This window comes from Mus musculus, chromosome 11 (genome assembly GCF_000001635.26).
Source record: "Mus musculus strain C57BL/6J chromosome 11, GRCm38.p6 C57BL/6J".
In the NCBI taxonomy this organism is placed as follows: Eukaryota; Metazoa; Chordata; class Mammalia; order Rodentia; family Muridae; genus Mus; species Mus musculus.
In genome coordinates this window covers 33,673,127-33,692,404 of record NC_000077.6, presented here as the reverse complement: position 1 = coordinate 33,692,404, position 19,278 = coordinate 33,673,127, and the positions used below count along the sequence as shown (strand labels likewise).

The 19,278-nt window shown below is 43.4% G+C and overlaps 1 protein-coding gene and 1 long non-coding RNA gene across 14 annotated transcripts in view; one reads left to right on the top strand and one right to left on the bottom strand.

Annotated features, from left to right (window-relative positions):
* The window catches only part of Kcnip1 (Kv channel-interacting protein 1), a 364,010-nt gene that overhangs the window by 300,944 nt on the left and 43,788 nt on the right, over positions 1-19,278 (top strand). The window contains exon 1 of one of the 13 annotated variants that reach the window (XM_017314751.2): positions 6,560-11,942. The exons of 11 other annotated variants lie outside the window; for them this stretch is intronic. In XM_017314751.2, the coding sequence (XP_017170240.1) occupies positions 11,795-11,942 (148 nt within the window). In that variant the 5' untranslated portion in view covers positions 6,560-11,794. Of the gene's footprint in view, positions 1-6,559; positions 11,943-19,278 lie in introns of those variants that run through there. One more of the 13 variants, NM_001363115.1, reaches the window with a different exon arrangement.
* Positions 1-19,278, bottom strand: part of Gm12119 — a 62,340-nt gene that overhangs the window by 4,614 nt on the left and 38,448 nt on the right. Inside the window, exon 6 of the long non-coding RNA XR_001780185.2 lies at positions 4,017-5,929. This is a non-coding gene — a long non-coding RNA (predicted gene 12119). The remainder of the gene's footprint in view (positions 1-4,016; positions 5,930-19,278) is intronic.

The following is a 19,278-nucleotide window of genomic DNA, read 5'->3' as shown; positions in this document are numbered from 1 at the left end:
GCATGTGTGTAATGTATATAAGTGCATTGTGTGTATGCCTGGTGCTTGCAGAGGCCAGAAAAGGGCACTGAATGCCCTGGAACTGGAGTTACAATGGTGGGGAACTTAGTACTGGGAACTGAACCCAGGTCCAGTGCAAAAGCAACAAGTGTTCTTAACCACTGAGCAACCTCTCTGGCCCCTAGGTACTGGTTCTTGAGAAGTTTTTTCCATGTTTTCCTGCTTGATCTCTGCCAGACCCAAGTGCATCCCCAGAGATGCCATCTGCGCCATAGCTGTGGTTAGAATAGAGGAGTCATGAGGATCTTTCTGGACCTTTCTGTTCCCTGGGTTCTTTTGGACTCCTCCATCACAGGCCCAAGAGGCTGAGAGTCAGGAAATGTCCATCAGGAAGAGGTGGACTTACTTCCTTATGAACCATGGTTGACCTGACTTTCCTGGTCTCCAAAAATTAAGTAAGATGATGTATATAAAGGGTGGGAAAGAGGGCCTGGCAAGTAAAAACTGTTCTTATTATGACATTGTTATTAACACCCCAAAGATGGAAGCACTTAATAACCACAGGCCTGTGTGGGAATCTCTAGAGTGTCCTACAGACCTTTACTAGGAAAAGGAAAGAGCCCTAGATTAGAGCCAAGAGTCTTGGGCCCAAGTGGTGACTCTGCTGTCTGGCACAGAACATAGGGCTTGCCTGTGTCTGTTCTTGTCATTCAGAGGGTTGTTATGTAAGCACCTAGTCAACCAGCCCTACAAATCTCCTCAATCCTGGGCATATCAGAAGGCATTACTTTCCTCTAATAGCAATACTGGGGGCTGGGGCAGTGCAGGAGAGGAACCTGGTGCAATGTTCCTGCTTGGCTTGGGAAGCTACAAAGGAGAGGAAGCAATTGTACACGCACAGCATTATCAGCCAATGGTGGACAGCCTCAGGGCTGACTTGGACATGCTGTGTGAGCAGGGTGTCCTAGTGATTCCCAGAGGCTAGCTAGATGGGCCCTGATGGTCACCCTTGTGACTGGATGGCTGGACTTGAAATTATTTCACTGGTCCTCCCCAGTTCACCAAGCTGGGTCATGTGACCCCAGTCTCACAGCCCCACAAAACTCCCTGCTTCCTTTTCTCAGAATCCACTATACCATCCAATTGACCAGCCCACTCATCTGAACCACTCATCTGGATAGGGAGATTGAGGTCTCCCCAGACCTTAGTGCTGACCACCATTGTGTATTGTGATCTGTGTGTATTGAATGAATTTAGGTAAAACCAGAACAGTCTTTCCAAGTCAGTGCCGTAGAAGAGATAAACATGGAATCAATATGACTTGAGGTAAATTGCCTAATCTCTCTGAGTCTCAGTTTCACTTCCTGTAATGTAGATACAATAACAATTTCCCCTCACATCAGAGGATTAAATGAGACTGTCTATATGTGTTGAGAAAGATAATATATACACCGCCACTCTCTAGCGCTGCTTGAATGTCCCTATGTTCTGGTGTTGTGTTAGACTGTATATAATGTATTTAAACTGGTGTATGTAGTAACACTTAACAAATATTGGTTTCCTTCTCCCAGAACTAATTTAAAGCTTATTTGCTAAAGAAATAGATGGATGGATGGATGGGTGACAGATGATAGATAGATGGTGGATAGATAATGAGTGGACAATGGATAGGCGAAGGCTGGTTGGAGCATCTTTCCAGTAGCAGGGGATAGCATAAGTGTGGAGATTCCCAACGGCAGTGCAGAAGGTTGTGCCACTTTGGGATAACTATCCTGGACTTCAGAGAGCTCCTGGGCATGAAGGTTTGGCTTTAATTAAAGTCTCAGCACAGTGTTAAATGCCATTTTATTTCAGTTCATAATTAACACTAATGAGATGAGCAGATCACAAACCGCACACATTTTGAGAAAGTGAAAAACAGCATCTGAGCTCAGTGGTTTCTGAGTCTGCTCACCCCCCCCCCCCCGCGTGCTATGTTCAATTAAAAGTTTTGAGAAAATATTGCAACTATGCTCCTTGTCTTTGTGGTAATGAAGCATATTAATTTGAGTGTGATGAATACAATATTCCACTGACTTTTTATTCCCTTATCTACAAAAGTTTAAAATAATGGGCCAATTAAATCAAGGGGAAAGAATGCAGGGTTTGCCTGGGGCTCCAGTTCAGCAACCCAAGAGCTAAAAGACCACAACTATGAGGCTGCATATGAACCTAATTCTACCCCCACCACAGTGGACAGACACTAACTCATATGGACAGATGTAGACCAGGACAAAATATGTACTTCATCAGAGATCAACAAACTGGTTCTAGGCTACCCTCCAGTATTGTTTTCTCTGAATAGTGATTGGGTGGATGGATGGATAGATGGATGGATGGATGGATGTGTGGATGGATGGATGGATGGTTGGATGGTTGGATGGATGGATGGATGGATGGATGGATGGATGGATGGATGGATGGATGTGATGGGTGGATGGATTCATGGATTCATGGATGGATACATGGAGATGAACCAGATGACTTTCCAAGTTGCTATTTTTTCCCAAAGTACTAAATCAAGTCTTCTATGGAGCTCATTTGACTCTTCCAAAATACAGAAGCTAGAAGCAAAATGTACAAGTTTTAAGTGTCAGTTCCCTGACCCTAAAAGTTAGAAGCAGTTTTTTCAGGTCAAAGTTGGTTCTCTGGCTCTTTATTCTACAGCAACATCTATTTGTTACAGAGCCAGTCTGAGCTTAGCCACTGCCCACAGGGCCTCCCCTCTCTGAAGCAGAGGCTTCCTGAATGCTGAGGCTGCTGGATGTGCTGAGCCTTCGTTCACACATCACGTTTGAAGTGGGTATCTTGGAGCAGGTCTCTGACCAGGGCACATAGCCCAGGTATCTCCATAATGATCTCTGAAGGCTACCTATTTCTACGTGCTCCATGTCACTAACTCCACCTTGCCACTGAGACACTGGAAGTAATCTGTAATTGCATACTATCCAATCTCTGTATACCCTGTCTCCCTACTGTTCTCTATCTTATCACGGACATTCTAAACACACACACAGTGGGGGTTAAAACCCATTTTCTCAGCCTAAAAATAGAAATCCTTGGTATGGGCTATGGTGCTCTGTACATCTGACCCTGCATGCAGAGGCCTGCCCAACTGTTGTCATGGCTCCGCCATCTCTATCCACTCCTAAACACCTAAACTCAACTTCAACCCCATCTCCTCAGGTTCTTTACATGTGCTTTTGGTTAAATGTTCTTGCCTCAATTCTCATCTAGTTAATGTTTATTTATCTGCCACTCTTAACTCAAAATATCGCTTCAAGGGAGACATCTGGAATAAAACTCCTGACACCAACTCCTCCCAGCCAAGGTTTGTCTTACAGTTTATGTCGCCACTGCTCTGCGTAGCTTCGTTCAGAGAACTGTCACAGCTGATAACCATGTAGCTACTCCATGACTCGAGTCATGATATCTCCCCCACTTGGCCATTTGCATTCAACCATGTATTTATGATGCTTAACACAGAGCCTGGTTCATAAAAGATATTCAGGACTACATGGATGGATTAATTAATTAGTTAATTGATTAATCCAAAATTCAAAAGCTTTGCACTTAGGCCAGAAAGATGGCTCAGCAGTTAAAAACACTCTAAAGTTTGGTTCCCAGCACCCACATAAGACAGCTTTAAAATGCCAGCAATTCTGGTTCTAGGGCATTGGGCAACCTCTTCAGGCCTCCACAGACGCTATACACATGTACACATATACAGACACAAATACACAAACACACACAGACACACACCTTCATACACACAAACACAGATAAATTTTAAAAATAAATTTAATTTTAAACAAAGAGCTTTGCTCTTCTTTCTTCATTATACTGCATTCAGTTTTGGACTTCTTCATCCTGGAAACAGTTATTTTGTGCTTGGCTTTATGTTGGGAACTTAAACACTTTGCTCTACCTTGCTCTCAATCACCTGACTATGTAACAAGAGACATGTGACTACTCACCAACAGCAGAGTGTGTCATGTTCTACAACGGCCATAAGCATGGGGCCTCCTGGAAGCAGGAGGAAATCTCTGACTCCTCACTGGGGAGGCTTCACAGAGACCATAACCCCTAAGTTGAACCTGAAAGGAAAAGATGTTGGCCCAGAGTATCCAGGCAGACTCAGGACTTCAGCTACAGACCCCATGTTGGAAACTTGGAGGACAGGGACCAGTGCTTGACGAGAAGTAGCCTGGAAAGGAGGGGCTGGGCTGGAGGCAGGGAGGAGCCTTGCATCGAGAACTGTCAGCAGCAGCTAAAGATGACAGGCATAGAGACTGCGTAGAAGGTCCTGGCCATGAGACCACGAATTTGAGGAGGTCCCTCTGGAGACACTGTAGAGAAGAGTGTTCATGTTTCAAGTGGGGGACTCCAGTTCTTGGGAGACCAAGGTCGACTGATACTTCTCCACAGAACCTAAGTTGTCTTTTCCTCAGGGGGCTTGGTATGGCTGACCTTGCTCATTCATTTCGGGGAGAATTCATTTCAGGGTGGGAAATTTTTTTTTAAAAGTACAAGATTAAGCAGTGTAATCAGCTGCTGCTGAGGATTGGAAACGCAATAAATAATAATAGCGTTGAGAGCTGTTTTTAATAACTCACCAGTGTAATTTAGCCTCTGCTTCTTGGAGCATATGTAAAATATGTCAGAACGGGTGTACTGGCAAATGCCTCATTGCCAACCTCTGAAGACAAATGTCTTCCCAGGAGGGAGGGGGATGGAGGAGAACTCGGGGGACTCTGTTGAAAATGAGATGCAGGAAGGCAGGCATTGTTCATCTGGACTCTGCTAATTCCACACTGTGACGGTCCACGTTGCAGGTCTCACTGGGTTGTCTTATAAGGTGGACGGGCTGACAGCAAAAACCCTAGAGGAGGGTACTTCTAATCCAATGGACAGGGAGTTGTTTGTGGACTGTAGAGACACGGTATGCATGTAGTTGGTGTTCTGATTCATGGTCATTCTGGCTTGTCCAGTACAGCAGGTCCCCGGGGATGGGATACCATAGCAGTATTGGTTTTAGTTTTTGCATGCCTGGATGCTTCTGCAACCGCTGAGACTTGTTGTTCCACATGTTTGGTAAATTCTAACTGCTAGTAGTTCCTGTGGACTGCCCTGCTCCTCGGGTCCAGATTGTCACAATGGAACTAGGAGTCTTAGATCTCAGGGAGACAACTTGACACCCTCAAGATGAAAGGATCATTACTGTCAGACATACAATGTTCTATAAGGACGTTGACTGCAAAACCTGATACTTAAGTCACCTGTCACTTTATCTCCATCACAACACTGTGATATGGCTCATCAGGGACTTCATCCTGATGAAGGATGAGGAAACTGGAACCTAGATATCTAGTCTAAAGCAAGAGATTGTAAATTACTGTCCTTGGGGTCGGCTGGCAGCTCCATCTGACTTCAGAGCCTACGTCATCAAGCTGTGCAGCCCTCTGCTGACAATATGTCCAGTGAGGAGATTCCAGAAGCTGTAGTTTCCAGCAAACAATAGAAATTGGCAAATGACTCTAACTGAGAGATATGATTTCTCTTCCTTTGCTGAGTCCTCTCTGGAGAGATAGAGCATATGTGTCTTTGTCAAAATATTATTAGTGTCCTGTCATTGGCCATCCTTGTCTGGGCCATTCTATGATCCTTTGAAGCCTTGGGTTACTAACCGAAGTGTCCATTAGGGAAATGGCTTTGGAAGGTGATTGGCAGCATCTAGTGAACTAGAAAACATACCTATGAGGCAGTCATCTTCCCGGTGCTCTCTGGAAGGCAAGTTCTCTCACCTCTGTACACGTTTGGGGGTGTTCTTTGTTATACTGTGGGGCTGCTGTGTGAACCTGGTTGCTGCACCGTCCCAGGTGACTTCTTCCTATGGAGAAAGAAATGAAGGAGAGGGAAGAAATGGAGAAGAGAGGACACAGAGGAGAGAAGCTCAGTTAATTAGCTTTAGCCAGATCATTATGCTGGGTTACAAATGAGTGCACTGCCTTGGAATGTCTGCTGAAATTCTGACAGAGCCCAGAGCCCTCTGGAGAAAGCAGAGGAGGAAATATGGAAACTAGCCAGAGCTATCTAAACACCATCACTGGCTGGTCCTATTTCAACTGACAACAGCCACGTGAAAGGGCCACTGAAGATCCACACAAACGCTGGGTGTTCACTGATGCCTGCACTTAGAGCCTTTCACTGTTAGTGGAAGCAGAGCTCTGCTCTCTGGTCTGTTTTAAGCCAGAACCCACAGCTTTGCTCCTGGGCCTGGAGCCAAGGATGGAGAGGCAGATGCTCAAGAGACTGGAAAGGGAGAAGGTGCATTGCAAGCTAAATGTTTGGAGAACTGGTTCCTCACCGTTCACTCCAAAGGACATGAGATCCTGAAAACAAGGCCCAGGGTCCTTCCAAATTCACTTCCCCAAATGCCTTCAGTGAGATTCCCTTTGGGTTTTCACGTTTCGTTTCTAGACAGTTGTCACCTGTCCCTCTCCTTGGACACCGTGGGGCCAATTATCAAATAAGATCCTAGTTGAGAATTGGCTACTAAAGGCTGGAATGGGAATGGAGGTAGGAGTGAGTTTGTGGGAGAGTAGGGGAGGAAATGGGAGACAGGATGGGAGTGGAAAGCCAGCCCAGAGTCAAGGAAAGCCACCTAAAGCAAGACAGCTCTTCCCAGAGACAGGATTCTGACAGGGGACTGCTAGCTAAGTAGTGCACCTTTCAGCCTCTGTCTAAAACTGCACAGTTAAGTTAACACCAATGAAGACCACCTTAATTGCTGCAGTAATTAAGACAAAGGAGGAAACCAGAATAGAGTGGAGCGTGGCGCCTGCTGCAGGAAAGCCCTGCACAGGGAGCCCTTGCCCTTGCTTTCTGAGCTGAACAACAGACCGCATGGTATCTTAACTAAAAAGCTAATTAGGAACCATGGCACAACAGGTTCTTAACAAGGACTTATTGAAAAGCAAAAAGCGTTTTAAAGAGTTAAACGGTAATTTGCAAATAAGAAGATAATGGGGCTTTCTAGACATCGTGAACTTTCGGGTGAATATAAGGCTTTTCTCTTGGTCGGTTCACCATGGAAAACTTGTTCTATTCTCTGTGTAGAACTTGGAGGACAGGGAACAACAGAGATTGGGAAGAAATAAGGGAGGAGGGAGGCAGGGAGGTAGGAAGAAAGGGAGATATCATTACTATATTATTACACAATTACCATCATCATTAGAAAACTAATTTAAACAAGCCCCGCCTGTGCCCCCAAAAGGGCACCAAGCAAAGAGGTAGGCTCAAGAACACAGAAATAGTTTTCTCATTTTGACTGGTGATGGGAATAATAATGATTTTTCTCTCTGAACCATAACCATTTTGCAGTTAAATAATTTGCTTTCAGGCTGGATCAGGAGCTCCGAGGTACTGCTCTGAGGGATTCTTTCATTTCTTTTGCACCTTCTAAAGAACAGAAAACTCCAGGTGCAATTATTGGCATATTTATACCAACTGCAACAGAACATTCCAGAAAATGAGGCTCCTACCAAATTAGTTTATCCAAATGAAGTTTAGACAGTACCTTAGTGAGGGGGGGGGGTCAACTGAACAGTTTGTCTCAGTGGCCCAAGAGCTGGAGAACCACTCAGAGAAGCCACATGCTAGCAGCCTTGTTGAGTCAAGAGCGTATAGATGGAGTATTGTTTGTGTTTTCAATTAGCCAAATGAATGGCTTCCTCCTATGGGTCACTGAGCCACAGGGTCCCCACATTAGCTTCAGATTACAGAGCAGCAAGCTAGCTGGGGGTGCAGATGTAAGAAGCTAAAATAGAATTTGATTTCATGACTGCTTGGGGCAGACTCTCAGGCAGAGTTTTAGCAACAACAAATTATTCTCAGCTGAGAACATCTGCCTGGAAGGAGGAGTTGTAGCTGAAGATTGGAAGTTCAACAACCCAGGAAGTTTCAGGGGAAGTCTAAAATATACCCCTTCCGTTCCCCAGATCACAACTGTGACTTGTCAGTTCTGTTTCAGAGATGAGAAGGCTCGGGGACCAACAGGAAAGTAGAGAAAACATAATTCAGTCAGTCTGGCTTCCTCTATGTTACACTGTAGCAGAGACTTTGCTAAGCATTTTGTAGTACTCCCTTGTTTGGTTGTTGCATTATGACCATTGGGGTAATGTATAGCTCAGTGGTACAGTGTGCAGCTAGACTATGCAAGTCACAGGACTGATCCATAAGGAAGATGAGGGACTAAAGCAACTTGACCCAAGTCACCCATCTACAAGGTGACAGTGAAAAATCAAACCCAGGGATTCTAAGATGATTTGGCAGAAATTCACCATCTTGACTTTCAGGATTCCTGAGTGACCCCACAAAACGTGGCAGGACCCACCCACCTGTTGTGAGAGTGTGACAACTATGTCAGAACCCAGCCTTTTATGAGTCAGAGTCAGAACAAAAGTCAGAAATTCAGTGCCAGCAATCGATAGTCACCAGGATCAAGCTTTTGTTTCTTATGACAAATACCTGTTGGTGTCGATTAGATTGAAGGTCAGCAAGGTGAAAATTCTTGACCAAAAATAGTAATTTGGGACAAATTAATAATAAAAAAAAGTTCCATGCATGCTTAGATTGCCAGTGTAAACAGGTTTACCTTATACTCCACTGGAAACAAGAAAAGGCAGTTTGCAAAATGAATTCCACAAATGATCCAGTGAGAGCAAAATTTTCTCATCAAGTGAAAGATGGAATTTTAAAGGGGGACTGTGAGTAGGAAGCTCTGTACAGAGGCTGTGATGTGAGTGGGTGTTCTTAGAGTCCTTGGATCATGAGACTCTCACAAATGCCAAACCACAGACACAGTTCTTATTAGCTGGATGTCAGGATGCTGCCATCTTGGACTCAAGTGAGCGGGGCTCTCTCCAGGAGTTTCCCTCTGATCTTCCTGGAAATGAGAAAAAGAGTGCTGCCGTGCATCCTGCAGTTTCTTGGAAGTAGTGGTTTGATATTTATGATGTTCCTAAAATGTAAGGTTATGAGACAATCAGAGGGAAATTCTGCCTAATTCTTGGATGTTTTTAGCCTTTACACGGCAGCAGAAAGTGGAGCCACCGTGTGTCCTTTGCACCGTTCATTCCCAGAGGACTTGGCAAGCAATTAAACCTGGCTTTCCGCATCTTACAGACACTCAAGAATACCTGGTGGTAGCAGGAAGTGGAAATGTGTGTGATGTCAAATAAGGAAACGAGTGGAAGTGGGGGCAGGGCAGATGCCCAGGAAAGGAGCTAAGATGGATCCATCTGCCAAGGCATCTGAAGTAGTAAGCATACATACAGAGGTTTGCAACAGTGAAGAAGGCAGAGCCAGGGGTATCCAGAACAGCACAATCTTAGGGAGCCAAGAGTTACTAAAGAGGAAGCACTAGAGGGAGGGGAAGGGACAGGTGCAGACAAGACTCAACTTGCACAGGCAAGTTGGTCAGGTTTCCATCTGGAGAAATGGAATCTGAAAGGTCATCATGGTGTTTAGTAAACTACCAGGAGCAGCGGGGAGATAAAAGAATGCTCGTGTATAACAGTTGCTTACTTACTTCTGGAGTATAAATGTTTCTGCCACGCCATCTTTTTAATTTTGAAAACTGATAGCTTTATAAGATGGTACAGACTGACTCCAGGAGCTACGGTTGGATATGGTTTGGCTCCTAGAGATTCAACACTGAAGGCTTGGCCCCCAGCAGGGGAACCTTTAAGAGTTGGGGTCTAGGAGGCAGCAATTGGGTCACAGGGGCTTCAGTTCCAGAATGGATTAATGCTGTCTGAAGAGAATGAGGGGACTCTGGTCATAAAGGTTTCTGAAACAACTTGTTATATTAAGAGCAACTCTGGCTATCCAGTCTCTCACCTCGGGTCTTGCCATGTGAACTTTCTAGTTTACACACACACACACACACACACACACACACACTTACACACACACACACACTTACACACACACACACACACACACACACTTTTGATTGCAACGCTGTCGCTCTGGTACCCTCACCAGAGCCAACGAGATGCAGGTAACTGGAAGTGAGAGCTGAGCAAGCTTCTCATTTATAAAGTGCTCCACTTGTTCTGTTAGCACAACAGAAAGTTAAATAATTCTCTGGGATAGCATTGTCCAGACATGAGTGAGATTGAACAAGGATACATAAAACTGAGATATGTAGACTATTCCCCCTTTTAAAATAAGAAAAGGAAGGGACAATTTGTTCACATTTAGTTATTACTATTACTTAAATTTGTTCTACAGATATGTGAGGAAAACCTCAACAATGGGGTCACGCTCTGATCCAGTCCCTTAGTTCTCTTCCGAGGCACCCAGATTTGTCAGTGATCATTATATCCGTGTAGAAATATTTCCTGTGTATGCTAGGAGATGCCTATCTCTTCTTCAATGTTAAGATGATGATATGAAAACAAATTGTTTTTCCATGTAATAATATATTTTTAGAGCCAGCACCTAAAGATACGGAGATGTTCACTTTTGTTTTAGTGGCTACACAGTATTCTTTTTCCTGATGCCTTATTGATTAACCATCACCTCAGTGAAAAGCATGGAAGATTTTTTCAGCCTTTTTTTTTTTTGCTATAGTTAAGTGAGCAAAGACTATGTCTGTCCATATTGGTTCACGTAGGTATGCATCCTTACAAGCAAAATATCCTGGAACTAAATAAATAAATAAATAAATAAATAAATATTTGCATTCCTGCTGTCAATCCCAGAGAGTGCTCATCCTCACGCAGTTGCCAAAAGTTTCTCTAAGATGTGGCTCAGACATCACTTATCACTTAGCCAAGCTCTGCCCTCACTCTGTTCTCTCAATGGAAGTCAGCTGATCCACAGAAGTGGAGGCTGGGCTTCCTAGAGGCGCAGGATCCTGCAGGCATCCTTGACTCTGGGTCTGCAGTCTCTCCCCTTCAGTGTATTGAATCTTTTCCCCCAACAAGTTTGCAAGTTTGCTGCTGGCATTCTGTGTAAGAATAGACTGAAGTCTGCACAGAGCCTGAACATTTAGAACACATAACCGCTTCTCTCTCTCTCTCTCTCTCTCTCTCTCTCTCTCTCTCTCTCTCTCTTGCTTCCCATATTATTTCTGTGTTGGCTCTTTCACTGCAGCCCTAGGATCACATCCTCAGCCTGGCCACCAACTTAACTCCTGACACTATTAGGGGGCTGCCAGAAGACAGCTGTAACTGTGGATGTGCCCAGTTGCTGATAACTTTCTTGGCAATCATTTCCAGGGCCACTTCATGATGTCAACACTCGAATCACCTGTATTCCTGGGTACCAGCTTGTCTGATTTTTCCACTAGGAGAGTAAAAACAAATTGTTAAGGGGAGGGGGAAACAACTTTCATCTCTGGGTTTGGTATCTCAAGCAATCAATGTCTTTTGTCTTTAAAACGGTATACACTGGCACACAATCCCCTGAATCCTTCAGAGAATATGCTGGGAGGTGTTGCCAATTATTATTTCTCTCGGCTAGCAGATGTTTAGGGGCTGGTTAAACCTTTGGAGAAATTACCTTAGGAAACGGGGAAATAAAAGCAAAGATTACCATGAAACAAGTAGCAACTGCAAGGTAGGAGGAGAGAGGTGGAGGGAGGACTACACAGGAGGGAGGGAGAAAGTGAGAGGAAGCTAGGCTGGTGGAAATAACCCTGCATTTGGAACAGCGGCAAAGAAGCGCGATTTTCTAGCTTTAAATGCCTGCCCGCGTCCTGCTTGCCTACCCGAGAACGGAGATGTTGACACAGGGCGAGTCCGAAGGGCTCCAGACCTTGGGAATTGTAGTGGTCCTGTGCTCCTCCCTGAAACTATTGCACTACCTCGGGCTGATTGACTTGTCGGACGGTAAGCGAGCCCCAGAGCGTCCCCGTTTTGTACGAACGTCTTTTCCGGCTTAGATTGTTGTGAAAGTAGTTTAGAGAAAGGGGGTGGGGGGAGTACGGGAAAATAGCACAGGAGTCCTGGAAGATTAGGTGGCACCGCCTGCACAAACCTTCCTCCTCACCCTCCTGGTGCTGTCCGTGGTACTGAACATGCCAGCGGAGCGCATTTGGGTCCGGGGTTGGTTTTTGTTTGCTGAATGTGAGGAGCAAAGTGCATACTCCTTCTCCCTGAAGGTGTCTGATAAATATGCATATTTTGGTAGAAGCCAAAGACTTTTAAAAGTCATTATGATGTTGATTAACTTGCAGCAGCTGAAAAGATTATGGGGAGGAAAAATGCTAATCACGGTGCCTAACAATTAGAAAGCATTTAAGAAACACTGGCTCCTTTCCCTAACCCTCAACCCTCATAAAGACCTTTGTAAAACCACTTCATCAGCTGTGACTTTAACTTCCAGTTCTTAATGAGAATGTAGCTATAAATCTGAGTCACCAGCATTGCTTATGATTGCGAAATTAGTACTGGTTTGGAGCACTTGAGTTCCTCTCTTCTGGTTATACATAAAATATATAATAGGTTTTTTCAAACTGCGCTCTCCTGCATTGCTCTGTAGAACACAAGAACTTGGTCCTTAGATGTGACCTTTGAGTAATGGCAAGGAAGTGAAAATGCTGATTGCCTGATGCCTCTGTGTGTGTGTGTGTGTGTGTGTGTGTGTGTGTGTGTGTGTGTCTTTGCTCTCTAGTGCATAATAATATATATGCACCAGGCCACACTCCTTAACATGTGTAATTATTATGCTGTAATCAAAATGTTTTCATGATGGAATTCTTAACTACCAGATTTGATTATTATACACTACATGCACATACCATATAGTCTCATGATGTCTTAAACAATTGAATTAGGTCATTTTGAAAATAAAAGAATTAAAATCCACATGGAAGAAAGTTAGTAGCAAGTTTCTCAAACTTAAAGGAACTCTTATTTTTTTTTTCTTCCTTCTTGTGATATGCTGTTCCTAATATAATTTCTCTATTTGGTTATGGTCCCATAAAATTAAGCCCCTGGAAAGACTTGAAATTTGATGAGCATTAAACAATGCCAGCCTTCTACAATTCTATCAATGCATGCACAAAATATATGCAAAGGTATTCAGTATGTAGCCTCTCATAACTGCATACTGTGGGCAGAAGTTCCCCTCCTACAGGCATTGTATGGCTAAATTCTACATAATAATGAAATGTGGTTTGTATGTCAATAACTAGCTAAAATACCAGTCAAAGCTGAGGTGAATCAAGAGTGGACTATACCAGTGCTTGGTTGACTGGGTGCCTGAAAGAGAGTCGAGAGTCCAGCTCAAGTACATCCTGGTTAAGTTGGTCTTTAAGAATCTCGGTCTCCTTCTTCAGCTGGATGTGGCGACATGTGCCTTTGACCCAGCATTCCAGAGTCAGGTGCAGATGGATCTCTGTGGGTTTGAGACTATCTGCTCTATGTTATGAGTTCTAAACCTTCCAGGGCTGCAGAGTAAGACTCTGTCTCACACAAACAAACTAACAACACAAACACAATCTGTGCCTTGAATTTTTCTGTCCGGTGTGTTTTAATCTTTCCTACAAGGAATTTTAGATCTAATTCTTTTAGCTGAGTTCTGTGGGTTGGGTAGAACTGATTTTCAAGTCCCTCGCTTCTGCTTCAGCCAGCCCAGCTAGCTGGGCTGTCTGTGTTAGGCCTGTATTTAGGAGCTATTTTAGCTTTAGCAAAAGCGTAGTGAATCAATGGTTTTATAACCCTAATTTTCCTAGATGTTGAAAGCTGAAGCACATTTAGAAAGAAAGAAAGAATGAATATATATATATATATATATATATATATATATATATATATATACACACACACACACACACACACACACACACACACACACACATATATTCCTTTAAAAAAAAACACCTGAAATCTACAAGTCTGTAAGAATAGTTCGACATGCACAGAGATCTGGTCTCTTAAGTGTATTCCATCTGAGATCCAAGCTCAGCTGACCCATCCATAACAGACACATAATGTCTCTGTCACTCAGCAGATTCCAGTAGAACATGTATCAGCCCTGTTCAGAGCTTCAGAGTAGCCACTGACACTGTGAGCGAGCACAGATGCTGCCCATTTGCTCATGAGGCTACAGAGGACATAGGAACGTCCCGTTCTTCCTCCTGGCATTCCAAAGCATCCAACTCCCCGCCCCCACCGGTGCTTCTAAAGATTGTACCTTTCTGCTCTGCTGCCAGAAAGGATTCCAGTCATTCAACTAATGTTTAAGAAATGGGGAGGAGGTAAAGTTAAAAGGTAGGGACATACATTTAGTGCTATTGCTAGTAGCCCCGCATGAAGGAAAAGGAGGAGGTGAGCACAAATTCAGCACCTACAATGCATCAAGGTAGTTAAGTGCTTTTATACTCAAGAAAGAGTGAAACCTGCGGAGTAGCACTCCAAGGAAAATAAATAAATAAATCTGGAAAGCAGGAGTCATTATTTTTTTATATAAAGAAGACAGATTGGGGAAAGTTAAATAAAGTTCCACAGACACAATTGCATGGAAGAAATGCTTGCCTCTCGAGGTCCACGTTCTGCTTTATAATGTACCATCAGCAAGTAAGCTGGTCCAGATGAGGTTGGCCTTCTGTCATTATGCCTATAGCACAGATGAGCTCATAGTCTAGAAACCTATGTCACAGTAAGCTGTGTGATGTCATTTTCAGAGTGCATATGACATTACAAGCTCCATTAACCAAATGGAATGAATACTGAGGAGAAAGTACACCTCCAGGAAAGGGCTCTGGAATCCATGGGACATAATCACTCTAAGGAGAGTAGAACACCTTTATGAAACGCATCAGCAGTCTCTCTTAGGATCTTAGTTTCATTCTTAATATATTCTCATAGGGGCAACATTAGAGTGGTACAGAGATGTCAGATACAAGGTCCAGAAGAGCTGAGATCCGGTTCTGGGTGCCACCTGCATTATTTGTGAGTTTCAGCAAGACCTATCTTCTCTCTTTCATTTTCCTCATTTGTAAATTTAAAAAAAGTATGTATGTATGTATGCGTGTGTGTATGTATATATAGTATATAGTATATATATATATATATATATATATATATATATATATATATATAATTTTCTAGGGTGATTTATACCAGATTACTATAAATTAGGCATTTTAAAATAACAGATGAGTCCAGATATCCAAAATTGAAGTGTTAGCAAACTCTAGAGTTTGGGGCATCTTGGGGAGGGTCCTTCCTGGCCTCTTCTATCTATGGTACTCCAGACAGCCTTTGGCTTCTAGCAGCATGAGCCCAACTTCAGCTTCCACCTAGGCTCTTCTCTCTCTGTGCATCTGTCTCCACACGGTGATTTTCTCTTTTTATAAGGACAGCAGTCACATTGTGTCATGGGTCCTCTCTAATCTCATCTTAACTTCATTACATCTGCAAAGACTTTATTTCCAAATAAGGGCTGAGGTTAGAACTTCAATAAGCCTTTTGGGAAGATGCAATTCAATTTATAACAATTGGGTGTGTGTAATTCAATTCATAACAGCAGCAGTCGTGCCCCTATAGCTGCATACAGAATTCAATGAAAGACACCTGAGGCAGGGCCAACCTTCCTACCTATAGCTGTGCTTCCTCTGTGCTTCACACTTCTTTGACCTGGAAGCATTCTAATAAACAGAATGTAGTGTTCATTAGGAAAAAACAGGCATTGCTATGGCTATATCCTTGGGCAATATAATTCTTTCCCATGGATTTGACAGGGAAGAATTGGTAGAGCGGTTAGTATAGAAGTTTCCCAAATAAGAATCCTAGAAATAGCCGGGCGTGGTGGCACATGCCTTTAATCCCAGCACTCGGGAGGCAGAGGCAGGCGGACTTCAAAGTTCGAGGCCAGCATGGTCTACAAAGTGAGTTCCAGGACAGCCAGGGCTATACAGAGAAACCCTGTCTCAATAAACAAACAAACAAACAAACAAAAGAATCCTAGAAATACCTTTTTCCTGTATGCTCTGTCAGCATACATACTCGGCTTTCACTGCGGTGCCTGCCGACCAACTGAACTCATTATCACTTTCATCTAGTGGAGGATGTCAAGAGCTTCTTGGGGTGGGGTGAGGGCAGGTGATCAGATGCTAGAAGATCAGAAAGCTTTATCAGTTCATTAGCTGTCTTGCTTCTCAATAACTTCATCTCCACCAGCTAAGATCACTGTTTTCCTGGAGAGTCGTGTGTAGCCACGTCTGTGAGTTCTACATAGCAACTTCAGAAGGCATTTGCTATTCCAGGTCACCTTACTGCGTAAGACATCTGTGTCTCTCAAGCAGGGTTCCCCTGTAGTCATATCCTACATCTGTCTAAACAAAGGATGGTTCTATTTTATCCCTAGAACTCATTCAGGAAATTATTAGTAACACAAGCTATAGAAGAGCTTCAACCAAAAATAATAGCAGCAACAATAATTAAAATTCTTGGGGAAATAATGAGAATCCAGGCTCTTCAGGGCCCTTGAATCAATTTTCTATGCATTCTGTATAGCAGAAACATGTACTGTTTCTCTGTTACTCTGGAGACTTGCTAAACCCAGTTGATAGTGAAAAGACTGAATGAGGTTCTTAAGAAGCCTGCCATCCATCATATGTGCCTGAATTCAACCATTATTTATAGGTGTATCATTTGTCTAATACTTCATAGACTCTCCACACAGTGTTAGACTTGTCAAAAACAGTTCTACGATACGAACAAAAATGACATACTACTGATGAACCAGATTTATAGGTCTAAAAAACATTGAGACTTGAGCTCCCCTCTTCATACAGAATGACCATGGAGTATTAAGTCATTCAAAGCTTATTTCAGGACTTTGTTTCTTCTGTCTAAATCCTTATGCTTAAATTGTGCCTGGAACACCCAGAGTATTACCAATCCATTCAGTGAGCATCAAGGTTACTTCTCTTGGTAAAATCTTCATGTCCTGATACAGCCAGGTTTGTAGAAAGATGAATAGTGGTAGCCTAAAGAGAGCTCTGTGAGCCTCTGGAATGTGTATCAGTTACATTAAAAGGAAAAGGTTCTTTACAGATGTGACACAGTTAAAGGGCCTGAGATGAGATTATCCTGGATTACTTGGGTGGGTCCCAGATGCCAGTACAAATGTCCTGAAAGGCAGGTAGAGTTGAGATACAGACAGGATAAAGACAGAAACGGGGCTTGGAGTGATGTGTCGATAAGTCAAAGGGTGCTGGCAGTCCCCTGTGCCCAAAGCTGGAGGAGGCAAAGAACTAATTCCTATGGAGACCCTCAAAGCTATGGCCTTGGCAATTCCTTCATTTCAACATAAGATGTTGAATTTCTGGCCTCTTGCAATGAGCATAAATGTTTACTAGTTTAGCTATCATCTTGTAGTAATCTGTTGTGACAGCCTTAGGAAAATAATGCATTAGCCTTTCAAAGCATTTCTTCATTTGCTATAATAAAATATGAAACAAAATACATACACGTAAAAGCTCAGAAATGGATAGACCTATTGATCCAGAATGCTAGTAACATAAGGACTCAGGTTACACTTTCTCAGCATTAGAGGAAAGATGAGGAGGAGTGGGCCTGATCTCCTGTCAGCACCAACGTGAGGGACTGCAGAGATTTACCTTAAGACTGATGGCCAGAAATAAGACAGCATATCCAGTGAGTCGAACTCCTCATAGCAAAAACATATCCCTTTCCCTGGACGGGAGAGATGGCGCAGTGGTTTAAAGTACATAGTGTTCTTGCAAAGGACCTGTGTCTGGTTCTCAGCACACACACCAGGCAGTTCACAGCTGCCTATAACTACAGCTTCCGGGGATCCAACACCCTCTTCTGGACTCTGCTGGCATATACACTCACACATGCACATACCCCACACACAGACACATGCATATACAGGTCATTTTTAAATAATAAAAATAGATCTTTAAAAAGAAACTCTTAATGAGCAAAGTAACACTGATGTATTTCTCCTCTGCAACCTCAAACCTCTCTCTTGTCCCTTCTTCCCTTTGCCCATTTTTAGGGTAGCCATATTGTAAACATGTTTAGCCCTGGTTGCTTGTCTGCTTCCTTTAAGCAGTGTCTATGACCCAGCTTCTCCAGGATATGAGAAGACAAGGACACCTTCCCTCCTTTCTTCCTTCCCCATCCTGTCTACCAAGTGTATTCATTATGTTGTCATTTCACATTGTCAGCATTTTGATGCACCCCCAAAACACCCTTATTTCAAAGCTAATAGGAAGCTCTTCCTGCATCTCATTCAGCTTAAGGCCAACCCTGGATCCTATTAGGTGGGGCCAATGTCTCTACTTGTATGAGCAGGAGGCACCTCCCATTCTCCTTCACCAGCAGAATGTCCTGTGTTCAGAAGTCATCCCAGCCCTTCCCATCTCCAGAGGGCACTGAGAGCTACCCATGCCTAAGCCTTCTATCTTCCATTTGACTTGAAGACACCCAATCTGACCAAGTGCTGTGTCTCTGCTTGTCCTATAGTTACTCTGCATCTGAGAATCTCCTAAAACTGAGGCAAATAGCACCGGAATATTGAGAATCAGGATATAAATGCTGATGGGGAAAAGTAGAAAGATATATGCAAAAGGAAGGAACTGCATTGAACCAGAGTGACTTTGTTCAAAGAAATAGAAACAATTTGTTCAGTTCATCTGCTCTAAGTTTTCCCTTTCTACTTATATCTAATTGCACAATGAATTCATAATGAATCTTTTCAGGAACCCCTTACCATACAAAGTGAGATGTCTACTACACCCTCTGTGTTCCTGCTTCCTCTCTGTCTCTCCAGCTCCAGAATGCCAAGCCTGTATATCCATCCTATCATGATCCTCAGGACAACATGATATTAGGATACTTGAATTCAAATGCTAGGAATCATGGGGCAGACTGCTACTGACATGGGATTGGCACCTGATGCTTACACTAAGAGGAACCAATATAAATATAGTAAAGGAAGAAAATGAGAGCTACCAAGTATGTTCACAACATCTCCAGTGCAGGGCAGGGGGGGGAGAGAGAGAGAGAGAGAGAGAGAGAGAGAGAGAGAGAGAGAGAGAGAGAGAGAGAACATAGAAGTAAGATAGGAAGGTGAGAGATACAAGGAGCATAGACAGAAAACATGGCAGGGATGGAAGAGATGGGTAATGTCGAGAGGGACAGAGAGAGAGGTTAACAAAAGAGCCTCCCAATCCTCAGGTAAGCA